We start from the raw sequence: 24,714 nt of genomic DNA, 5'->3' as shown, positions 1-24,714 counted from the left end.
ACAGAGGTTGACCAAACTGTGGGAAGAGGGGATGCTAAAGAGATACACAAAGAGATTTCTGACCTGTAAGAAGATTACTTAAGCCACAATGCTAGAAAAATGTCAGGTATGAAGGGATATCTCAGGCTAGTTACCAGAGTGCAGATAGATGAAACACGGCCTTGTCCTGCCCTTCCCCAGCAAGACAGGGAGTCAGTGGAGCATAGTGGTTACAGTACAGGCTCTGAAGTCATGTTGCCCGGTCACAGTCCCTGGCCAGACTCTGTCATTTGCTGGCTGATGAGCCAATTTCCTCATCATTCAAATGGGGATAATATTACCACTTTTGTGACATAAGCAATGTAAAATAACATGCTAACCATTCTTACAATAATTATTGTCTCACTTATATAGATTTCATTTCACACTAGGAGAGGCAATTTACCATCTTTCTTATCAGTCTTAACCTTCATCTACTGGTACATGCAACACTTGTGCTCCTTACAGACCTCTTCAGAGGTCTTCCAGGTAGTCACATGGGAAACAAAGAGAAAGAGATGTAGGAGAGAGTTACCCTATTCTAGCATCTGGACCTTAGCTTCGCAGGAGGGAGGGGCAGGAACTAACATTTGTTAAGCTCTTACAATGTCCCAAGCTGTGCTAAGAAGTCCTTTTGTGTACATTTTCTCATTCTGGTAGATATTTTTTTTTAAGCTTCTGACTACATCTTGCATGATCTGGTAGGTATTTTTATCTTCACCACTTTAATTTTACCTAGATAACTGAGGCTCTGATTAAGCCACATTTGTAGTAAGCAGCAGAATCAGGATTGCAAAATTCAACCCTTTTCCTTATGTTGTAGTGAGCCTGGATTTCTAGCATTATCCACTCATTTATTCATTCATTATTCTTTTAAAGAATATTTACTGGCCAGGCTTGGTGGTTCACACCACCTATAAGCTATAATCCTAGCACTCTGGGAGGTCAAGGCAGAAGGATTGCTTGAGCACAGGAGTTTGAGATCAGCCTTGGCAACACAGTGATACATTTCTACAAAAAAATCAAAAAGTTATTTGGGCATGGTGGCATGAGCCTGTAGTCCCAGCTACTCCAGAGGCTGAGGCAGGAGGATCGCTGGAGCTCAGGAGTTTGAGATTACAGTGAGCTACAAAGACGATGCCTACTCTATCTGGGGTGACAGAGCAAGACTCTGTCTTAAAAAAAAAAGAATACCTATTAAGAACTGTGACAGAGGCTGCTGGTTGCCTCTCAATATATGCTTTCCTCCTCCTCTTCCTTATTCATTGAACTCCCAGTTTTTAGATATGCACATGACTGCCAAGAGTAAAAACTCTCAACCTCCCTTGCAAACAGAAGCGGCCATGTGTGCAAGTCCTGGCCAATGGTATGTAAGAGGAAGTATTCTTTTCTTTTTTTTTTTTTTTTCTTTTTTAAGTAGTAACATACAAGGGAATTTTTTTTTTTTTTTTTTTTTGAGACAGAGTCTTGCTTTGTTGCCCAGGCTAGAGTGAGTGCTGTGTGTCAGCCTAGCTCACAGCAACCTCAAACTCCTGGGCTCAAGTGATCCTCCTGCCTCAGCTGCCTGAGTAGCTGGGACTACAGGCATGTGCCACCATGCCCGGCTAATTTTTTCTATATATATTAGTTGGCCTATTAATTGCTTTCTATTTATAGTAGAGACGGGGTCTCACTCTTGCTCAGGCTGGTTTTGAACTCCTGACCTGGAGCAATCCACCCGCCTCGGCCTCCCAGAGTGCTAGGATTATAGGCGTGAGCCACCGCACCAGCCACGAAGTATTCTTAAAGAGCAAGGGTTGCCATTATTCCCACTCTTGCCTCCTCCTGCTGATTGGATTTCAGATAAGGTCACTGGAGCTTGAGCAGCAACCTGGAACCACGAGTGAAAGCCAGGTGCTGAAGATGGTAGAGCAGCAAGGTAGAAGGAGCCTGGGTCTGACACTGGGCTTGCCATACTAGTCCTGGGTGCTTATATTCAGTCCTATGGGAGAGAGAAATAATCTTCTCTCATGTTTAAGCCACTCTTATTTTGGGCTTTCTGTCACATACAACCAAATCTAATACAGGTTTGGAAGCCCCAGGGTTTATAAATTTTCTTCCTAAAGTTGCTTAGCTAATATTTGCCTTCTTAAGATTTATGTTAACTGTCAGAATCTTTATTTATTTAACTCTTTGAAAGATACCTATAATTGTTTTGGATGTAAAATTAACAATATTCACAATAATTACAACATTTTATTGTTGCAATAGTACACATTCATGTTTATTTCCACTGATCATTTAAATTTCAACATATAAAGCACATAACGAGATTGTCTCTTTGAAAATGACTTTTCAGATATTAACAATAAATTCAATTGAGATGACTGGGGTTTATTCTCAATAAAGGTACATAAATGAATGAGACATAAAAGCAGGATTTGCCAATCTTGTTGAAACCCATTGGAAGACAATTTTCAACAGAAGTGGGAAACTCTGCGTGGAATCTGGAAAAGAACTTAAAATGGCTTGGGTCTGAGCTCACAGCAGAGAAGGCTGCCATCACAGGTGCAGTTTTATTGGGACAACAGGAGCCTCAGAATTAGGGGATCATGGCAATCAAGATCATTCCATTAACTCTTTTCACTTTGATTTTATATTCACTAAACAACCTTCTGATTATCATGTGGCTTGAGAGAGAAAGAGAGAGGGAGAGGCAGAGAGAAGAGAGGATCACCTAAGGGTCTCTGACGTTTTACAGGAGCAGCCAGCTGGCCTCCTTATCTCTCATTTCAATCAACTCTCCCAGAATTTATTTTACATAAATTATATTTTTTAAAAAGATGGAATGCTTCATGAATTTGGGTGTCATCCTTGCATAGGGGCTATGCTAATCTTCTCTGTATCATTCTAATTTTAGTACATGTGCTGTTGAAGTGAGCACAAATCTCCCAGAATTAATAAATCAAATGTAGTTGGTTTTGTTAAGAATGTCAATAAATCAATATCTGTTTTAAAATGATTTGTTATTAATTTAAAAACACATAAGAAACTCTTTAAAAGTCAGTTACCTATCTCCCTAACACAACTAAAAAAAATCATTCCATTAGTAAATACTTCGATGATGCACTTAATGATTTGACTACTATAACTTTAAAATACAAAGATATAATAATTAAACAATGGGAAAGATGTGCTAATCATATGACTTCATGAGGGAAGATCCCAAGGTAGTTTTTCATTGACCAGCATCTGGGTTAGTGGTTCCTAGTTTCAATTATACACTTGTATCCTATGCTTTAAAAAATTCTGATGCAGGCTGGGTGTGGTGGCTCATGCCTGTAATCCTAGCACTCTGGGAAGCTGAGGCAGGAGGATCACTCAAGGTCAGGAGTTCGAGACCAGCCTGAGCAAGAGGGAGACCCCTGTCTCTACTAAAAATAGGAAGAAATTATCTGGACAACTAAAAAAATATATATATAAAAAATTAACCGGGCATGGTGGCACATACCTGTAGTGCAAGCTACCCGGGAGGCTGAGGCAGTTGGATTGCTTGATCCCACGAGTTTGAGGTTGCTGTGAGCTAGGCTGACATCACAGCATTCTAGCCTGAGTAACAGAGCCAGATTTTGTCTTTAAAAAAAAAAAAGAAAAAATTCTGATGCTCAGATTGCACCCCAGACTAATTAAATCAGACTCTCTGGGATAGGACTCAGAAGTTGGTGTGTGTGTGGGACACATACAGTCCCTAAATAATTCCAAAGTTCAATCAAGCTTGAGAACCACCCGTCAGGATTTTGAGGATGACGTTTGAGATCATAGAGCTGGTTCAAATTGAAAGTTTTGTTTTTGTGGACTTCTAAAATTATTTTCATTTTATAATTTTAGAGTTTTCACCCTAACACAACTATTTTTGTAGTGACAGCCTTCTCTCCTGAGAGCTTCCTTCCTTCCTTCACACAGGAAACAGAAGCAAAAAGTGTTAAAAGCTGCATATTCTTTTTCCTATGTAAGCCACAGCATATCTAAAGACAGACCTTAATACTGGCACACATCAAAGAAAGACTAAGAGAGATACACTTAGAAAAGGAAAGCATTTACTTGCAAAAGGTGTAACGGAGTCAGACTGAAGGACTGGTTTGCCAAATGCAAGTACTTAAAGGAAAAAAAAATACAGCAAAATCGCCAGGGTTACAAGTTTACAAATCTGTTCATGGTAGAAAAACAGTAAATTTCTCACATGATTATAATACTCACATAGGTCATGACATATTGTTAGATACCAGCAAGGTAAATATTAGGTTTAACATTGGGGGTAGTCCAAGGAAATAGTCAAGGTTCTATTGTTTTGGGGATTAGAAAGTCAGGATGACCCTGCAGTTTTGGGGTTATCTGATGTAAACTTTAGTTATATTGGAAGCAGGCAATGAAAGGGTTAGACACTGCCTTCACACACTCCCTTCGCCAAGCTGGTTCTACCCCGTGCAGTCACGAACCTGACCTTCTGCGCACGCTCGAGCCCAGGATCTAGGGGGCGGGGCAAGGGCTCGCGGGGGCTTGTGGGAAAGCGCAGGAAGGCGGCGGCCGGCGTGAGTCGCTGCGGGTCTGGCGCGTCGGCTGTGCAGGCACTAACGGCCTGCCCGGTCAGGTGAGCGTGCACTCCCGTTATCGCTGCTTGGAGCAGCCGAGGAGACCTATGGGGTCTCCTAGCGGGAGCAGGGGGCGCGGCTGTGGGTACCGGTGAGGCGGAGTGGGCGGGGGCAGGCGGCGTTGGGGCGGCGCGTCCGTGTCCAGGGTAGCGGAGTCCCGGGGAGCGAGTTCCCCGGAGCGGTTCGCCCCGCGCCACCCAGGCCTGGGGGTTCGGCTTTGCTCACGGACCCTCCACCCCCGCCGCCCGGGGTATTGGGCGATTTGCGGTGTTCGGGACTGCGGAGCCCCTTCCCGAGAGGACCGGGCTGGGGGCCGCCCCATGTCGGCGTTGGTGTGCAGTGTTTGCCTGGATATTGGGTATGAAAGTGATGCCCCAGGCGCTGGAAGTTTCTGGTAGCAGGCCTGGACCCCTGCCCCATCGCAGGTTCCGAGGGAGCATTTGGGCCTGCGAGAGCATCAAAGGTGATAGGTGAAGTGGAAAAGTTTCCAACTGGAGATTGGAAACAGCCTCTCATTGCCTTGCTGCGCTTTTATTCATATTTTTGAGTCCCCAGCAGAACATTGTCCTAGTTTTGTTTCTGAATAGGATGCACATATGTGATCGATCACACATGGACACTGCCTGAAAGAAGCTTTAACTTAGTTTAGTTGTTTAGCCTGGGGATCAGAAGACCTATCTGCGTCTGCAGCTATGACTTCTTTCTTCCATAGTGAGATATTTTTAACTGTCCTAAACAAATACTTTTTCCAGTTCTTTCTCTCTCCTTCCTACCTTACTTCCCTCTTAAGCTTTGAATCTCCTCCCACCTCTTTGGGGACTTGGGCCCAGACTCATCCTCTTTCTTATGTCTTCTTTTACTTTGTTCCTCTTCTCCCCCCAGATTAATACTCAAGAACAAGCCTTACATTATTAAAGGCACATTTACTCTTTTTTTGTCTTTAGCCCATGTTCATTTTTTTTTTTTTTAGACAGAGTCTCACTCTATAGCCGGGGCTAGAGTGCAGTGGTGTCAGCCTAGCTCACAGCAACTTCAGACTCCTGGGCTCAAACAATCCTTTGCCTCAGCTTCCCAAATAGCTGGGACTACAGGCATGTGCCATCCTGCCCAGCTAATTTTTTCTATATATTTTTAGTTGGCCAATTAATTTCTTTCTATTCTTAGTAGAGACAGGGTCTTGCTCTTGCACAGGCTGGTTTCCAACTCCTGACCTTGAGCGATCCTCCTGCCTCGGCCTCTCAGAGTGCTAGGATTACAGGCATGAGCCACCATGCCCGGCCTAGCCCATGTTCTTTTTCCTTTGCATGAGTTAAAGGCAGATTTACTCTAATCTTCATATAATTTCATTTACTTAGCTCTTTTTGTTTCCCATCTTTTTTTTATCCCATGAAAACTCTCAATAATCTTCGTATTATTATATATAAAGCATTTTATTTCCCTCTGTATGACATTTGTGGCATTTGTCACTGCTGACCTCTCATATTTTTGAACTCAGTTTCTCTGATCTTCAGTGACAGTACACTCGAGGTTTTCCTCTCAATCGTCTAGGTGCTACTGCCCAGTTTTTCCTAAGAGATCTTTCTCTGTTTGTTCCCTAAATATTAGTGTTCTTCAGGATACCCCCATTTCCCAATAGTCACAGTGATTAAAATGGCCAAATCCACGATTCTAGCTTCTGCTTTTATGCTGGTGACACACTCAACTTTATCTGTAGTCCTATATAACTGCCTCTTGGATATCTCCTCTCCTGATGTCCCCCTAAGCACTTAGATTCAGCTTGTTCCAAACTGAAATAATCTGACTTTCCATTTGCCCTTCAACTCTGAAATCTCTTTTACTTTTAAAGTTGTATTTCTTGACTCAAAATGGTATCTATCAGTAATCTTAGCAGGCTTCTAAGCCAAACATCTAGGCCACTGTGAATCTTCTTCTGCTCTCCAACTCATCAGTCTAACCAGTCATCAAGTCCTTTTTATTTTACTACCTCCATACCTTCACATAGCTTTTGGAATATTCGTCAGACTTCATACTCTGGCATTTCAAGATCTATCCCATAGCCACCTGTTTAACCTCTTCATTCTCCCTCATAGTCTTTCACTCTGCCTTCCCACTCCTGTCTCTTAGTCACTTCACTGGCCCCTTTTGAAACCCAACTAAAGTTCTAACACCTCTGAGGACTTCTTCCTTGACTCTACCACTCTACCATCTGATTTATGTCTGTCCTTTGTGATCAGTTCCATAGCATATGTACATACCTTTAGCACAGAGTTCTTGGGGGTAGTTTTGCCTGCCAGGGGACATTTGGCAATGTCTGGAAGCATTTTTGGTTGCCACAATCCAAGAAGGGAGGGGATAATACTGGCACCTAGTCGGTAGAGGACAGAGATGTTGCAAACCATTCTATAATGCACAGGACAGCACCCTTACAACAAAGAATTTTTTGGCCCAAAATGTCAGTGGTGCCAAGGTGGAAAACCCCTGCCTAACATAATATTTTGTTACTCAGTACTTTGATTATTTTGGTTTTTTCCTCCACTAAAGGAGGGACCTTGTTTTGTTTTTGCATCCCTAAATCTTGACACAGGGCCTTTCGCATAATAGAAGTTAAATAAATGTTGGAAGAAAAAGGAATAAAGGAGGTAATTGGGATATACTTATAAACTGCAGAGGTAAGCAGCCTATCTGCTACCATAGGCTACTTGCTGATTTCATTTATTTTTCATTGTCTTTCATCCATGTTGCATTTCAAGGATGTTCATACTTGTCTGTTTTTCATTTGTTTATTCAACAAACAACTGATTCATTTAAGAAATATTGACCTTTTCTTTATTCAGTGTCACTTTAAGCTCTTCTCTGTCCATGTATCTTGGCCATTTGTGAAGTGGTGAAAAAATTAATTAGATTTCAGAAAGATAAGCCAAATATCCTATTTAATTTTTTTCAGAGGTGGTTCAAAACTCTGCAGTCATAATGACTTCGACAAATAAAGCAGTTGAATTACAACTACAAGTGAAACAAAATGCAGAAGAATTACAAGACTTTATGAGGGATTTAGAAAACTGGGAAAAAGACATTAAACAAAAGGATATGGAACTAAGAAGACAGAATGGTGTTCCTGTAGAGGTAAATTGAGAATTCCCTAATCTGTCATGGAATTTTTTTTAAAAGGTATTCTTAAAGCACCCAGCAAAGCTATTTATTTTAAAATAAAGAACAATGTTTTAAAAATGTTTTGTGAAAACACTGACATCGAAATGATTTGGTTCACTGTCAACATGTTTAGAAATTTTGCCTTTTAGAAAGTCTTTGTAATAATTATATTAACTATAGTAAGATATTTTAAGGCTTAGTGAATAGTTGCTGAAAGGATGAGCATGTGATAACACTTAAAGGGAAATGAATAGCGTCGTAAAATATGTAGAAGTGTGTGCATAGAAATAATATGTATGGTTATATTTTTAATGCTATATTAATATACCATATTGGGATAAAAATGCAGGTAGTACCTAGGTTCAACCAAATTTTTTTTTTTTTTTTTTTGAGACAGAGTCTCACTTTGTTGCCCAGGCTAGAGTGAGTGCCGTGGCGTCAGCCTGGCTCACAGCAACCTCAATCTCCGGGGCTCAGCGATCCTGCTGCCTCAGCCTCCCGAGTAGCTGGGACTACAGGCATGCGCCACCATGCCCTAATTTTTTGTATATATATTTTTAGTTGGTCAATTAATTTATTTCTATTTTTGGTAGAGACGGGGTCTCGCTCAGGCTGGTTTTGAACTCCTGACCTTGAGCAATCCGCCTGCCTCGGCCTCCCAAAGTGCTAGGATTACAGGCGTGAGCCACCATGCCTGGCCTTCCAACCAAATTTTTTTTAAGACAGTGTATTTAAATGTTTTTCATACAGGTTTTTCATACTGTATGTGGTATTGTGGAGTCAGTTCAGTTTGCCTTTGTTCCACTGTTAATTCATTGCACTAAGGCTAAAGGTCAGGTAGTTTTTGAAGTTTGAATTTAGGATTACAAGTTAAAGGTATTAGAATTTCCAGGTAATACTTTTCTTGTGACTGAAGAATGTTCAACATTCATCAAAGGATGAATTAAACTTTTTGAGCATAATTACCATCATAAGTGAAGTAAAATTGGTATTTTTAAGCACTTAAAAATTAAATTTAAAAATTACTTCTTAACTTGAAAATACAAGTTAGTGAGAGTTTTAAACATAGCTAGTTACATAAAGAGTAATAGAGCAGAGTGTGCAAAACTTTGTTTTTTTCCTCCCTAGAATTTACCTCCTATTCGAAATGGGAATTTTAGGAAAAAGAAGAAAGGCAAAGCCAAAGAATCTTCCAAAAAAACCAAAGAGGAAAATACAAAAAACAGGATAAAATCTTACGATTATGAGGCATGGGCAAAACTTGATGTGGTAAGTTAATCTCGTCTTTTGCTTCTTGATAATTGAATACAATTTTCTTGTAGCTAGCTAATATTCATGGGTTAGATGAAAAATAATATGGAGTTCTTATGGCTTGTGTGTTCCTGTTCTAGACTATTTTATGTGAAATAAAAATTTAATTACATAGCTCTTTAGTTAACTAGGTTATTTATTTATTTTTTTTTTTGAGACAGAGTCTCGCTTTATTGTCCAGGCTAGAGTGAGTGCCGTGGCGTCAGCCTAGCTCACAGCAACCTCAAACTCCTGGGCTCGAGCGATCCTTCTGCCTCAGCATCCCGAGTAGCTGGGACTACAGGCATGTGCCACCATGCCCGGCTAATTTTTTTTTTTTATATATATCAGTTGGCCAATTAATTTCTATTTATAGTAGAGACGGGGTCTCGCTCTTGCTCAGGCTGGTTTTGAACTCCTGACCTTGAGCAATCTGCCCGCCTCGGCCTCCCAGAGAGCTAGGATTATAGGTGTGAGCCACCGCGCCCGGCCTAGGTTATTTTTTTTCTGCAATCCTTTTTCAGTGAATGGTGGATAAATAGCCAGGATTTGATTCAATTCAATTTGATTTGATTCTCTTCTCTTTTTTCTTTTTCCTCCCTCCCTTCTTTCCTCCTTTCTTTCCTTCTTTTTTTTTCTTTTTGCAAAAATTACTGTTTATTTATTTATTGCTACTTATTTATCCAGTGTACTCTTCACCTAGTTTCCTCCACTGGTTACATCGTACTTAACTATAGTATAGTATCAAAACCAGGAAATTGAGATTGATGCAATATGTGTTTAGTTCTGTGCCATTTATCCCATATGTAAGTTTGGGAAACCACCACCGTAAGTGAGATAAAGAATGCCGCATCACCACAAAGATCCTCTTTGTGTTAGTCCTTTATAGTCTCAAGACCCCCTTCTTCCCCAACTTCTCTAACTCCTAAACAGCCAGAAATCTGATATTCCTAGAAAAGAATGATTCTGTGGATGTCTCTTATTACAGACCAAAGGACCTGTGGAATACTGCTTAAAGAGAATGCCTTTGTGTCTAGTCATAGAGCTGGGGCTTTGTGACAATAAAAGTAGGCCTATCCTGATCCCAGGAGGGTGGGCTTCATCCTTCTAGACTGGTACAGTAAATGTGTGGCCTCCTATCTCCCACATATGACACACAATGTACTTGGACAGTTATCACCAGTGCTCTGCCTCAGAACCCTCTACCAGTGCTCCAAGCAGCCACTGTCACATCAGCCTGTGAAACGGAGGGGACTTGTTGGCCAGCCTTATTCTGGATTTTGACCCTCTTTAAGAGTTGATTTTTGGAGAGTGTGATAACCAGATTTGGAATATACATCCTTTTTAGTCTTTTAAATTGTTTCATATATAATATTTGATTCATGCAAAAGAGTATGTTCTAAAACAGAATGAATATGTGAGCCTACCATCTAACTTAGAGAATTTTTCTAATACTGTTGAAGTTACTGGTGTGTTTTTTTCCTTTCCCATTTTCAACCCCCAGAGGTAACCACTATTCTGATTTCTATGTTTATTGTTTTCTTTGTGTTTTTCTGTTTAACCTTTTTACTGAGGTATAACTTATATACAGTAAAGTCCAAAAATCTTAAGTGTGTAGCTTCCTGAATTTTTACTCATTTATACATCTGTGAAACCACCATCCAGATCAAGATCGAGAGCATTTCCAGCATTGCAGAAGCCTCCCTTTCAGTTGATGACTTCTCAAAAATAGACACTGTTCTGACGTCTATCACTGATATTTTGTCATTTTTGGAATTTCATATATAAATGTGTTACATAGTATGCACTCTAGTGTCTAGCTTTTTTTGCTATTTTTATCTGAGATTGATCTATATTGTAAGTAGCAGTTTTTTTTCATTGCTGACCATAATTTAATTGTATGAATATTTAACAATTTGTGTGTCCATTCTCCTATTGATATACATTTGGGTGGTTTCTGGTTTGGGGCTATTATGAGTAAACCTGCTATGAACATTCTTGTTCTTGTCTTTTATTGGACATAGGCATCTGACAGGGGGATTTCTGAGTCTTAATTTATACATGTAGTTAGCTTTAGAAGATAAACAGTTTTCCAAGTTAGTTGTGTTGTATTTTTCTTAATGAAACCAAGGCTAATTAACTCAAGAGACAGATGGGACTATTATTTAAATAGTTTGCCATCTGCTTCAGTATTGTCCCATTATAAGAGAAGTAAAATTTTGGGTCTGGAATTTATTGCTGTTGGAGAAATAATGCTATCTGAACATACAATTTATTCTTAACTGAGTATTACATAATCTACCTTCATTTTTTGTGACTTTAATCCTTATTGTACAGCCTGCTCCTTTTCGTAAGTTGGTGTCTTTCTTATAATGCCCTTTCCTGAAACGTATTATCTCAGATGATTTCTCATAGAAATGCTTTCTACATAGTCATTTTACTCATTCAGCAGATACTGATTGAGCTTCTGCTGTTTTATGGACAGTCATATCATGATTGTACTGCATTGCTTGCAGTTGTCATTTTAGTGTCTGTATAGAAGATACAGGTGTTTACTTTCCATTGTAGTTCAGATCTGAGCAGCTACCTTAATGTCCTACTGCTCTTAGTTTTTTATGTGTCAGCATAGTGGGGTTAGAATAATCTTGGCTACGATGTTGATAGGCTGGTGTGGTGTTTATAGAATTTTCGTGCTAAAACACATAGCTAAATTTTAATCCATGTTTTAAGTTCATTCAGTGAAACTAAACATAAGTTTTATTTTGTTTTTTCTTTTATCAACAATTTGTTTTTTCTTCTATAAACAGCTTAAAATAGTGTGTTAAATGCAAAAAGGATTTTGTTCATGTAATTAAAGTTTGTGTCTAAAGGAGTTTACTGAACTCTAATGCTTATTGCTTTAAAATATCTTACTAAAATTATTATTATCATTATTATTATTATTATTATTTGAGACAGAGTCTCATTGTTGCCCAGGCTAGAGTGAATGCCGTGGCATCAGCCTAGCTCACAGCAACCTCAATCTCCTGGGTTCAAGCGATCCTACTGCCTCCGCCTCCCCGAGTAGCTGGGACTACAGGCGTGCACCACCATGCTCAGATAATTTTTTTTTTTATATATATTTTTAGTTGATCAATTAATTTCTTTCTATTTTTAGTAGAGACGGGGTCTCGCTCAGGTTGGTTTTGAACTCCTGACTTCAAGCAGTCCACCTGCCTCAGCCTCCCAGAGTGCTAGGATTACAGGCGTGAGCCACCATGCCCAACCTATTTTTTATTGTATATGATAAAAATATGGTTTTTACACATCATTGTGGGGTCTCTGAAATTGTTTATTACTGTGAAAGAAGTGAGTGTGAGTCAAAAGAGATTGGAAATTATTGGACTAGCATATGTTTTTTTTTCGGTAGAGTCAACTATCTTTTGGAATATACCAAGAGACAGTATAACAGTGATCAAGAGCTCAGATTTTAAAAAAAAACCCTTTTTCTGTTACTGGGTGCTAATTAAATCATTTTAGGGTTATTTGCATACTTCTCTTAAGTCAGGCCATAGTACCTCACTGCTAATAGTTCGTGATTTAGGGGTAATTTGTAAACTCTATTAATTTAGCTTACTCTATGAGTAAGATTCTTTAAGTGGTTTGGATCCTGGTTATTTAAACAAGGGCACTTTTTTCTTTGGATATAATCTCAATAATGACAGATTATTTGGATTGCTTTCATAGGACTATAGATCCTTAGATTGTAACAATTTAAGTTTTTTTCAGTGTATTTTTTATGTCTTTTTTTTTTAATCATGTAATTGTGAGCACTGTTCTCCTACTTTTGATTTCAGGACAGTATCCTTGATGAGCTTGACAAAGAAGATAGTACCCATGATTCTCTGTCTCAAGAATCAGAGTCAGAAGAAGATGGGATTCGTGTAGATTCACAAAAGGCTCTTGCTTTGAAAGAAAAGGTACTCTTTAGGTTAGCTTTAGATACTTTGAGGTAAGCAGGATATGTAGAAAATCATGTGGATCCTAAAATTTCTTGAACATAGTTTAGGGAGTATTCAAACTATGTTTGGCTATATCCTTCTCGTGTGGCATTATAGTATTGTGGTTAGGAGTACATGCTCCAGAGCCAGATTACCTAGATTCAGATCTGTGATAAGTTCTTTAACCTGTCTGTACCTCAGTTTTCTCAGCTATAAGATGAGACTAATAATATTACTAAGCCTCAGTGGGTTGCTGTCAGTATTAAGTGAATTATTACATGTAAAGTACTTGGACTGTACCTGGAGTTGTTCCAGGGTTTTTTTTTCTTTTAATTTTTTTTAAATATAAAAAAAATTTACCATAAGTGTTTCTCTTTTATCAGGAGAGAAAGAGATGTAGAAACACAGAGGTTCTGAGAATGTCTTGTTCCAGAGTTTTTAATAGTAGACTGAAGTAACTTGAAATTAGTGTGTCTGTTGGTGTAAATATTACATTCTACTCCTTCATGTCGCAGGCCATCTCTCTGAGGGATGCGTCATTATAAAACCATAGCTTTCAAAGAGGTGTTAACTGTTTTCAGATTAGACTTCATCTAGATGCCTTTTTTGGGTTACATTTCTGTGGGTTGGTATTATCAATAAAAAGTATAATGCTAGATATTTTATTCATTTTTCTGCTGTGGTTCTTGGGTTGTGCCCATACAGTGACGGTATGCAGTTGACCCTTGAACTGTGTGGGGTTAGGGATGCTCATTCCTCACGCAGTCAGAAATCTGCTTTTAATTTTCGAGTCCTCCAAAACTTAACTTTTAATAGCCTACTGTTGATTGGAGCCTTGTGGATAACATAAGTGGTCAATTAACATATATTTTGTACAATATAATGTATTATATATATATACTGTGTTCTTGCAATAAAGTAAGCTAGAGAAAAGAAATGTTATTAAGAAAATCATAAGAAAGAGAAAACATATTTCCTATCCATTTTGGGGAAGTGGATCATCATAAAAGACTTCATCCTCATTGTCTTCACATTGAGTAGGCTGAAGAGGAGGAGGAAGAGGTGTTGGTCTTGCTGTTTCAGAGGTGGCAGAGGAGGTGGACAAGGTGTAATTTTTATTGAAAAAAATCCATAGTTCAAACCTGTGTTGTTCAAGGTTCAACTGTAGTGAATTTCAGCACTTGTAAAAAGACTATTTTTGTTGTTTCTCTTTTCTTTCAGGGCAATAAATACTTTAAACAAGGAAAATATGATGAAGCAATTGAATGCTACACAAAAGGCATGGATGCTGATCCATATAATCCTGTCTTGCCAACAAACAGAGCATCAGCATACTTTAGAGTGAAAAAGTAAGGAATTTCCATAATTTGTGTGCATATCTTATGTGTATATGGAGACTGGTATTGTTTTTATTTTTTTATTTTATTTTTTGAGACAGAGTCTTACTTTATCGCCTGGGCTAGACTGTGGCATCAGTCTCACTCACAGCAACCTCAAATTCCTGGGCATAGGTGATCCTCTTGCTTCAGTCTCCTGAGTACCTGGAACTACAGGCGTGCCCACCACACCAGCTAACTTTTTCTATTTTTAATAGAGATGGGGTCTCACTCTTGCTCAGGCTAGTCTCTAACACCTGAGCTGAAGTGATCCTCCCACCTTGGCTTCCCAGAGTGCTAGGATTACAAAGCGTGAGCCACTACACCCAGCCTGGAGACTGATTTTTTTTTTGAGACAGAGTTTGGCTCTGTTACTCAGGCTAGGGTGCTGTGGGGTCAGCCTAGCTCACAGCAACCTCAAACTCCTGGGCTTAAGCGATCTTCCTGCCTCAGCCTCCTGAGTAGCTGGGACTACAGGCATGTACCATCATGCCCGGCTAATTTTTTCTGTATATTTTTAGTTTTCCACCCAATTTCTTTCTATTTTTGAGTAGAGATGGAGTCTCGCTCTTGCTCAGACTGGTCTTGAACTCCTGAGCACAAACGATCCTCCACCTCAGCCTCCTAGAGTGCTAGGATTACAGGCGTGAGCCCCCACGCCTGGCCCTGGAGACTGATTTTTAAAAACATCTTTGATAATAAGAGTGTGTTGGACAGGTTGAAAATATATTGCATTTCTTTCCAGCTGTAAATTCTTATAGCTCCCTCCCTTTTATTGAGTTGTTTTATTTAAACCATTCAGTGCTCAAACCATGCTTCCATAGCTTACTTTAGTGAGATGTTCTTTTAAAAACCAAGTTCTTTACCTAATTCATAAAAGTAAAAAATGTTAATTGGATATTTTTAGAAATTAGTATCCCTCCATTATTTTGAAAAACCATTTATCCACTATTTGATCTAAAGAGCTTTCATTGTGGTAAACTTAAAGTGCCTTTCAATATTTATCTTTAAGTCATGCTGACTTTTGAACTACATACCTAATAGTGAGAAGCATAAATATGATAGCATTTTGCCTTAACTAACCTATGAGGATTTTTTGGAAAGACACCATCACAAAAGACATTCTTACTGTTTTAATTATTTAGAATTACAAATTATATTGGTGTCGAGTTTTTGCTATTTAAATGGCATATTTTTAGGTCTTTGAAACTTGGGGTATTAAAAGTCTTACACATTAGGGGAATATTTACATTTTGTAATATTTGATATCTAATTTATGTATCATATGTAAGTTATGAAGAATAATTTTAAATAAACCAATCCCCCCAACTTAAGAACTAAAGCATTACTATTATTTTTGAAGCTACCTCGATGTTCCTTTTCATATCTGTCTTTTGCCTCCTTCCCAGTTAATCACTAACTTGAATTATATATTTATCATTTTTTTATTTAAAAAAGGTTGTATGTATATAACCCTAAATAATGTGTAACTTATTTTGAGCTTTAAAAGTATTTCATACTGTATCTAGTCTTCTGTGGTTCACGTATTTCTCTGAATATTATGTTTCTATGAATCACCCTTGTTTTGCTGCATGTAACTGTAGAGCACTCATTTTCACCCTGATATATAATTCCTTTTTAGAAACATACCGTATGTATCTAATCTCTTGTTGCTGAATTGTTGGTCAGTTCCTTTCTTTCCCCTCCTTCCCTCCCTTCCTATCCCTATCTCTGTCTCCCTACTTCCTACCCTCTGTTCTTTCCTTTCTTATTTCAGTGATGCTCTGAACATTTTTGTACATTTTTGGTGTTGGGTCATAAGGTGTGTAGATGTTTAGCTTTACAGGGAGATGAACAGTTGTTACACAGGTAGTTGTACAAGTTTATATTTTCATTAGCAATGTGTAAGAATGCCTATTTCGTACCCTTACCAACACTGGTATATTTGGGCTTTCTTAATTGTTTTCAATCTAGTTGCTATAAAATGGCATTTCATTGTGTCTTAATGTGCATTTCCTAATTATTAATGAGGTTGAGCATCTTACTATATGTACATTTACCACTTTTTTTTTTCTGTGATATGCCTATTTTGTCCTTTGGCCATTTTTCTGTTAGGCTGTTTCTCTATTGATTTTTACTGGTTCTTTATTATGGATACTAATCCCTTGGTTATTTTCCTAATATCATTCTTCTCCCACTTTGTAGCTTATCTCCTTGTCTGTCTTTATAGAATCTTAATGACAGAAATTCTTTAATATATTTCAATTTGAGTTTTTTTTTTTTTTTTTTTTTTTTTTTGAGACAGAGTCTCGCTTTGTTGCCCAGGCTAGAGTGAGTGCCGTGGCGTCCTAGCTCACAGCAACCTCAAACTCCTGGGCTCGAGTGATCCTTCTGCCTCAGCCTCCCGGGTAGCTGGGACTACAGGCATGCGCCACCATGCCCGGCTAATTTTTTATATATATATCAGTTGGCCAATTAATTTCTTTCTATTTATAGTAGAGACGGGGTCTCGCTCTTGCTCAGGCTGGTTTCGAACTCCCGACCTCGAGCGATCCGCCCGCCTCGGCCTCCCAAGAGCTAGGATTACAGGCGTGAGCCACCGCGCCCGGCCTCAATTTGAGTTTTTAAAAGATAAGCACTTTATAAAATGACTTGGTAAAAGTATAGTTTTCTTCTTGAATTCATTATAGTCTTCTAAATTTTCTTCTAAAAATTTTTAAGTTTTACTTTTCACATTTAGGTCTCTTCCCATATGCTGAAGGTAGGATTCTAATTTCATGTTTTCCTGTATGGACATATGACTATCCCAGTTGTTCAGCCTTATTTATGGAATAGCTGTGCTTTCACCATGGATCTGCAATGCCACAATTGTCATATGTCAAGTTTGCATGGATGATTTTCTTGTCTCTCAATTCTTTACATTGATCTGTTGCCTATCTCTTTATTCATTCCACAGTATCTTTAATTACTATAGCATTATAATTATAATAAGTTTTGCTATTTAGTCTAGGACATATTCTCCTACCTTACATTCTTCAAAAATGTTTTGGGTATTCTTGGACTTCTCATCAATATAAATTTTAGAATCATCATCTCACATTCCTTGAAACATCCTATTGGGATTTTGATTAGAATTGCATTGCATTTATAGATCAGTCTACAATTATATTATTATATTTTTGTGCTTTTCAGTTTGGAATTATATTTTTGTACCTTGTTATAGATGAATGTGAAATATTCCACTTATGTTATCTTTAATGTCCTTGAAAACAGTCTTACAAGTTTTTGCATCTATGTCTGGTAGTACATCTTTGCTAATTTTTTTTTTTTTGGTCTATAATAAAGCAGCCACCTTGCTAAACTTTCATTATTTCTAGGAATGTCTCTAGATAATTATGAGTTTTCTGTGTAGACCATCCCATTATCTGAGAATAATGTCAGTTTCATTCCTTTGTTTCCAGTCTTTTTACCTTGTATTTCTTTCTTGTGAGACTGCATTGGTAAGGACCTCTAGTACAATGCTGAGAAAAAAGAGTGATAATAGGCATTCTTTGCATTAAAGGGAATGCTACCAATGTTTCATCATTATGAGTTATAGGCATACCTCACTTTATTGCATGTTGCTTTATGTGCTTCACTGATACTGAATTTTTTGCAAATTGCCCTCCATGGAGCAAGTCTGTTGGCACCATTTTTCTAACAGCATGTGCTCACTTCCTGTCTGTGTGTCACACTTTGGTAATTCTCTCAGTATATCAAACTTTTTAATTATTAAGTATATCTGTTGTAATAATTTCTAATCAGTGATATTTGATTTTACTGTTGTGATTGTTTTGGGGTGCCACAAAGCATTTCTGTATGTTATCGTGAACTTAATTGATAAATGTGTGTGTTCTGACTATTCCACTGACTGAGTGCTCTCCTATCTCTCTTCTTCTTTTTGGGCCTCCTTATTCCCTGAGAGACAATAATACTGAAATTAAGCCAATTAATAATTCTACAGTGGCCTCTAAGTGTTCAAGTGAAAGGAAGAGTTGCATGTCTCTGACTTTAAATCAGAAGCTAGAAATGATTAAGCTCAGTGACAAAGGCATGTCGAAAGCTGAGACAGGCTGAAAGCTAGGCCTCTTGTGCCAAACAGCCAAGTTGTGCAAAGGAAAAGTTATTGAAGGAAATTAAAAGTACTACTCCAATGAACACATGAATGATAAGAAAATGAAACAGCCTTATTGCTGATATGGGAAAGTTTTATTGGTCTGAGTAGAGCAAACCAGCTATAATATCCTCTTAAGCCAAGGCCTAATCCAGAGCAAGGCCCTAACTCCAGTTCTCTGAAGGCTGAGAGAGGTGTGGAGGCTGAAAAAGAAAAGTTGGAAGCTAGCAAGCAGAGGTTGGTTCATGAAGTTTAAGGAAAGAAGCCATCTCCATAACATAAAAATGGAATGTAAAATAGCAAGTGCTAGTGGAGAAGCTGCAGCAAGTTATCTAGAAGATCTAAGATCATTGATGAAGGTGACTGTGCTGAACAACAGATTTCAGTGTAGATGAAACCACCCTCTGTTGGAAGAAGATGCCATCTAGGACTTTACATAGCTAGAGAGAAATCAATGCCTAGTTTAAAGGACTGACTCTTTTATTAGGGGCTAATGCAGTCGGTGACTTTTAAGTTGAAGCCAATGCTTATTTACCATTCTAAAAATCCTTGAGCCCTTAGTAATTATGTTAAATCCATTCTGCCTGTGCTCTATAAATGGAGCAACAAAGCCTGGATGACAGCACATCTGTTTATAGCATGGTTTACTGAATATTTTAAACCAACTGTTGAGACTTACTGCTCATAAAAGAAGATTTCTTTTAAAATATTACTGCTCATTGACAGTGCACCTGGTCACTGAAGAACTCTGATGGAGATGTACAAAGAGATGAATGTTGGTTTCATGCCTGCCAACACACCATCAGTTCCTGTGGAACAAAGAGTCATTTTGACATTTAAGTCTTCTTATTTAAGAAATAACATTTTCTAAGGCTAGAGTTGTCATAGATAGTGATTTCTCTGATGGATCTGGGCAAAGGAAAGGAATTACCATTCTAGATGCCGTTAAGAACATGGTTCATTAAAAGAGTACTATAAGCTGCTGAATGTTGCCATAGTAAGAGAAAACTTAGTAATGTGAAGTATTTCTATTTGAAATGCTTTGCCTTTTGTATATAACCAGTATTAAATTCTTAAATGCATTACAGCCTCTGATTACTGAGCTTCCTCTCCAAAAGATTTTCTTTTTATTTTATGTAGCCATTGTAGTACTGTATGCTCAAACAAAAATCATTTCAGAAATGTTTAGCTTATGAAAATAATTGATTCTGAATATTTGTCACGTCTTTTTATGTGTTTTGATTACTAATGAGCGGATGGTATTGTAGCCTGTATCAAAAATTATTGAAATGGCAATCAGAAATGTTAAGGCAATTATTATTAATTATTATAGTTTCTTTAAACATACCCCCTGCCAAAAAGCATGTTTATGTGATCTTTCCCCAGATGTGTACCTTTTTTCAAATGCCAAAATTTAATTGAAATACTATTGTTCACTTTTAGCCTGAATTTTAAAATGAATCCTGGAAAATGCACATATTTAGTGAAATTGCACTTTCTGTGTTTGATGAGTTAATACATGTTTAAAATGTTTAGTAGTATATAAAATTGATGGTGGCCGGGCGCTGTGGCTCACGCCTGTAATCCTAGCTCTTGGGAGGCCGGATTGCTCAAGGTCAGGAGTTCGAAACCAGCCTGAGCAAGAGCGAGACCCCGTCTCTACTATAAATAGAAAGAAATTAATTGGCCAACTGATATATATATAAAAAATTAGCTGGGCATGGTGGAGCATGCCTGTAGTCCCAGCTACCCGGGAGGCTGAGGCAGAAGGATCACTCGAGCCCAGGAGTTTGAGGTTGCTGTGAGCTAGGCTGACGCCACGGCACTCACTCTAGCCTGGGCAACAAAGCGAGACTCTGTCTCAAAAAAAAAAAAAAAAAAAAATTGATGGTATAATTACTTATTCAGGAGGTCTGTTCTGATGGAATATGCTTTGAGTGCACTCATGAGTATTCTGGGTTCTTTCTTTACCACATTTATCTCAGGCCCAAGTTGTTCATTTCTTTTTATTAGATCTGAACCATTAAAACTAAACATTTTATTCTATTATGAGCAACAGCAACAAAGTCACATTTATTTTAAATGAATGTTGTAGAAATCTAAAATATGAATTTGAAAACTTTGTGAGAGTCTGAGGCAATATTGCAGAATTATAAAAGGATCAGCGTTTCATATATTCTGATAGTAAAAGCATTATAGTTCCAAAAGAACATGGTTCATTGAATGAGGTTAAAATATCAGCATTATCAGGAGTTTGGAAGAAGTTGATTCCAACTGTCACGAGTGACTTTGAGGGGTTCAAGACTTCAGTGAGGAAGGAACTGCAGTTGGGATGGAAATAGTAAGAGAACTAGAAGTAGAATCCAAGGATGTGACTGACTTGCTGCAAATTCATGATCAAACTTGAATGGATAAAGAGTTGCTTCTTAGGCATGAGCAAAGGAAGTAGTTTCTTGAGTTGGAATCTACTCATGGTGAAATGCTGTGAATATACACCTCCCACTGCTAAATATGCTGGGCTTTTATTTATTTATTTTAAGACTAGTCAAGTACAGTAGTGAGAAGGGGGAAAGAAGTAGAACAAGGGGTTCAGTCTGTAACTGTGAATAATCAAATGAGGTAACTCACCACCTTCGGACCAACCTTGACTGGCTTAAAAAAAAATAAAAAAAGAAATGCTGTGAATATTATTGAAATGACAACAGAGGATTTTATATATTACATAAACTTAGTTGATAAAGCAGTGACAGGATTCGAGAGGATTGACTCCAACTTTGAAAGAAGATTTACTGTCAACAAAATGCTATCAAACATCATTGCATACTACAGAGAAATCTTTTGTGAAAGGAAAAGTCAAATCAATGTGACAGACTTCATTGTCTTATTTTTAAAAATTGCCACAGCCATGCCAAACTTCAGCAACTGCTAACTGTCAGTCAGTAGCCATCGATATCAAGGCAAGACCCTCCACCAGCAAAAAGATAATGACTCATAGAAGGCTCAGGTGATTGTTAGCATTTTTTAGCAATAAATTAAGGCATGTACATTTTTTAGACATAATGCTATTGCACACTGAAGAGATTGCAGTTTAGTGTAAACATAACTTTTTATGTACTGGAAAACCAAAAAGTTTGACATGCTTTATTGTGGTGGTCTGGAACCAAACCTGTAATACCTCCAAGGTATTCTTGTATTACTTTTACTAGGCTTAATTAACCAAAAGGAGGTCGAAAACATGCCTTCTATTGGGAAATAAATCCCCTTTTTAAGAATTTCGGAAGCAAATTTTGAAGTTTTGGTTTAATGATTTTTTTTTTTAAGAGATGAGGGTCTTACTGTGTTGCCCAAGCTGGTCTCTAACTCCTGGTCTCAAGGGATCCTGCCACCTCTAGGTTCGCACCACCATTCTTAGTTAATAAATGATTTTATTTACTTCATTTATTTCAATTTTTTTTAATTGCAGATTTGCTGTTGCTGAGTCTGATTGTAATTTGGCAATTGCCTTGAATAGAAGTTATACAAAGGCTTATGCCAGACGAGGTGCTGCTCGATTTGCTTTGCAAAAATTAGAGGATGCGAAGAAAGGTATTTTCCAATCATCATTATCTAAAAAAATTTTTTAACAGTTTAATCTAACAAATGGTATGCAAGGAATAGTAAATAATAACAATTTCTACTTCAGAGAGCTTTCTATTATTTGAATACAGCTCATTTTTGCAGTTTAAAAGATACCTTGATGTTTTGGGAAAGAATTCCTTATTTGTCAAACAGACCTTAGTTCAAATTCTTATTCTGCTATGTACTAGATGTGTGGACAGTTTCTTCTCTGATTTTTAGTTTCTCATTAGTAAAATAGGGATTAAAACATCTTATTGGCATTTGTGAGGCAAGAGGTAAAGCTCTCAACACATTTTTATGTATTTTATGTAATTAAGCCTTCTGTTATTCCATAAAATAGCTTTGTGTATTTTAAATCACAAAATCAATAAAGCTGATATTTAATTGGATTTTGTTGCTGCTTTATTTTATGATGTACAACTTGTGATAACAAGTATTCCCAGGGCTGGTGGAAGAAGGTGGTTTGTCATAAGATTCTGTCTGCCCTGGGGGAGAATGAAGAAAGTGCAGTAGACCAATGTTAGTATTTCTTCTTTATTTTGCTGTAGGCCAGATGCCAATTTTCCACATGTGATTAATGATTGTTGTTTTATACAGGTTTTGTAATATGTCTTTCAAAAATTGTTTATCTTCTTTTTTCCTTAGATTATGAAAAAGTATTAGAACTGGAACCAAATAACTTTGAAGCAGCAAATGAACTCAGGAAAATTAATCAGGTAAACTATAGTTAATTTAAATAAAGTTTATTACTACCTTTATTTAATGAACTAAAACTTTTTGCATAGATTTTTGTACTATAGATTTCTTTTTCTTTTGACTGTGTTGCCCTGGCTAGAGTACTGTGGCATCAGCCTAGCTCACAGCAACCTCAAACTCTTGGGCTCATGTGATCCTCCTGCCTCACCCTCCTAGGTAGCTGGGACTACAGGCATGCGACACCACACTCAGCTAATTTTTCTATTTTCAGTAGAGACAGCATCTTGCTTTTGCTCAGGCTGGTCTTGAACTCCTGAGTTTAAGTGATTCTCCAGCCTCGGCACTCCCAGAATGCCAGGATTACAGGTGTGAACCAACTTGGCCAGCCTGTAGATTGCTAAATATAGAGATTTTCTAATTTTAATTCTTTGTACTGTAGCGCTTATTAAATGAATTTGTAAGCTATAGATAGTGTAATGGTATTTAAAGATCCTTAATTGACCATTTAAAAAGTTGGCTGAGATCTTTAGGACTACTGCTTTCCTTTTTCCTAGATGACAGAATTATTTTTTCTTTTTCTCACTGATTTTTCTTTTTTGGCATGTGCACCAATTCCTGTACTAAACTTTGGCATATTTCTTTGATTTTTTACTTTTTAGTTGCTCCATCGTTATAGTTTGTATTTTAGCAAAAACAAAGGTGATTTTTTAACAGTAAAAAAATAGTTAATACTTAAATATAAAATTAGTTGTCTAATGATCCTGAGAAGTTTTATATTCCTTTCACTTTACCTTTAAATCAAAGCTACAATTGTTTTGCCATTGTTGAAATATTGAGAAAAAAATGACAATGCTTATGGAAAATCTGCTTTTAAGTATTACCATTACTTATTGCACATAAAATCTGTTGGTAAATATATCAACATGATCATAATTATGAACTGTATTATCTTGTGTAATTGTGTATTTTGTCTTAGGTCATATAATGACTATGAATATTAAATTTGAGAAATTTGGTGATGTGGTCTTCATTAACTGTTTTATGCTTGGTAACAGCTCCTAGAACAGTACCTGGCCTGTGTAGAAATTTTATTTACTGAATGACTACCTTTAGTAGATACTAATTTTAATTGAAATAAGAAGCACATTAAATTTATTGTATATTTTTTCTTTTTACTTTAATAAGTAGAAAGATTTTGAATTAGAGCAGAAAATGTTATTTCAGTTGTTAATTTGAAATGTGGTAGAAATTCTAATGCACATAAATTACATTTTGAAGTCAAATATGTTTGTATCTTGCATTACTTGTTTTATTTTAGCTGACTGCTATGTCTCCTAGGCTTTAACATCCAAAGAAAACTCATATCCAAAGGAAGCTGACACAATGATTATTAAGTCAACTGAAGGGGAGAAAAAACATATTGAAGATCAACAGAAAAAGCAGCAGGCCATTTCAGAGAAAGATCTGGTAATCCAAACAGATTCCAACATATAATGTATATGTTTTGCTGAGGGTTTACTCTTAGTTTCTTTTCTTTGTTTTTTTTTGAGACAGAGTCTTGCTCTGTCATCCCAGGTAGAGTGCACTGGGGTCATAGTAGCCTTCTGCAACCTCAAACTCCTGGGCTCAAGCGATCCTACTGCCTCAGCCTCCCAAGTAGCTGAGACTACAGGTGCTCACCATGACACCCAACTAATATTTCTATTTTTAGTGGAGATAGGGTCTTGCTTTTGCTCAGGCTGGTCTCGAACTCCTGAGCTCAAGCAATCCTCCTGCCTTGGCCTCCCAGAGTTTCTTATATGTCA

The 24,714-nt window shown here is 37.5% G+C and overlaps 1 protein-coding gene and 1 non-coding gene across 3 annotated transcripts in view; one reads left to right on the top strand and one right to left on the bottom strand.

Annotated features, from left to right (window-relative positions):
• Nucleotides 1-2,834: 2,834 nt before the first annotated feature.
• On the bottom strand, nt 2,835-2,941 carry LOC142873517 (U6 spliceosomal RNA). Its single transcript, XR_012921538.1, has one exon. It is a non-coding gene; the product is annotated as a U6 spliceosomal RNA (small nuclear RNA).
• Nucleotides 2,942-4,549: 1,608 nt separating this feature from the next.
• Nucleotides 4,550-24,714, top strand: part of RPAP3 (RNA polymerase II associated protein 3) — a 38,963-nt gene continuing 18,798 nt past the window's right edge. For both annotated transcript variants that reach the window (XM_076007208.1, XM_076007207.1), the window contains exons 1-8: nt 4,550-4,645; nt 7,591-7,769; nt 8,925-9,065; nt 12,923-13,045; nt 14,288-14,415; nt 22,059-22,180; nt 22,859-22,929; nt 24,248-24,376. In XM_076007208.1, the coding sequence (XP_075863323.1) occupies nt 7,617-7,769; nt 8,925-9,065; nt 12,923-13,045; nt 14,288-14,415; nt 22,059-22,180; nt 22,859-22,929; nt 24,248-24,376 (867 nt within the window). In that variant the 5' untranslated portion in view covers nt 4,550-4,645; nt 7,591-7,616. The remainder of the gene's footprint in view (nt 4,646-7,590; nt 7,770-8,924; nt 9,066-12,922; nt 13,046-14,287; nt 14,416-22,058; nt 22,181-22,858; nt 22,930-24,247; nt 24,377-24,714) is intronic.

The sequence above is a fragment of the Microcebus murinus genome, chromosome 10 (genome assembly GCF_040939455.1).
Source record: "Microcebus murinus isolate Inina chromosome 10, M.murinus_Inina_mat1.0, whole genome shotgun sequence".
In the NCBI taxonomy this organism is placed as follows: Eukaryota; Metazoa; Chordata; class Mammalia; order Primates; family Cheirogaleidae; genus Microcebus; species Microcebus murinus.
Note: the sequence above shows the minus strand (reverse complement) of the source record. Positions and strands in the feature narration are given on the sequence as shown.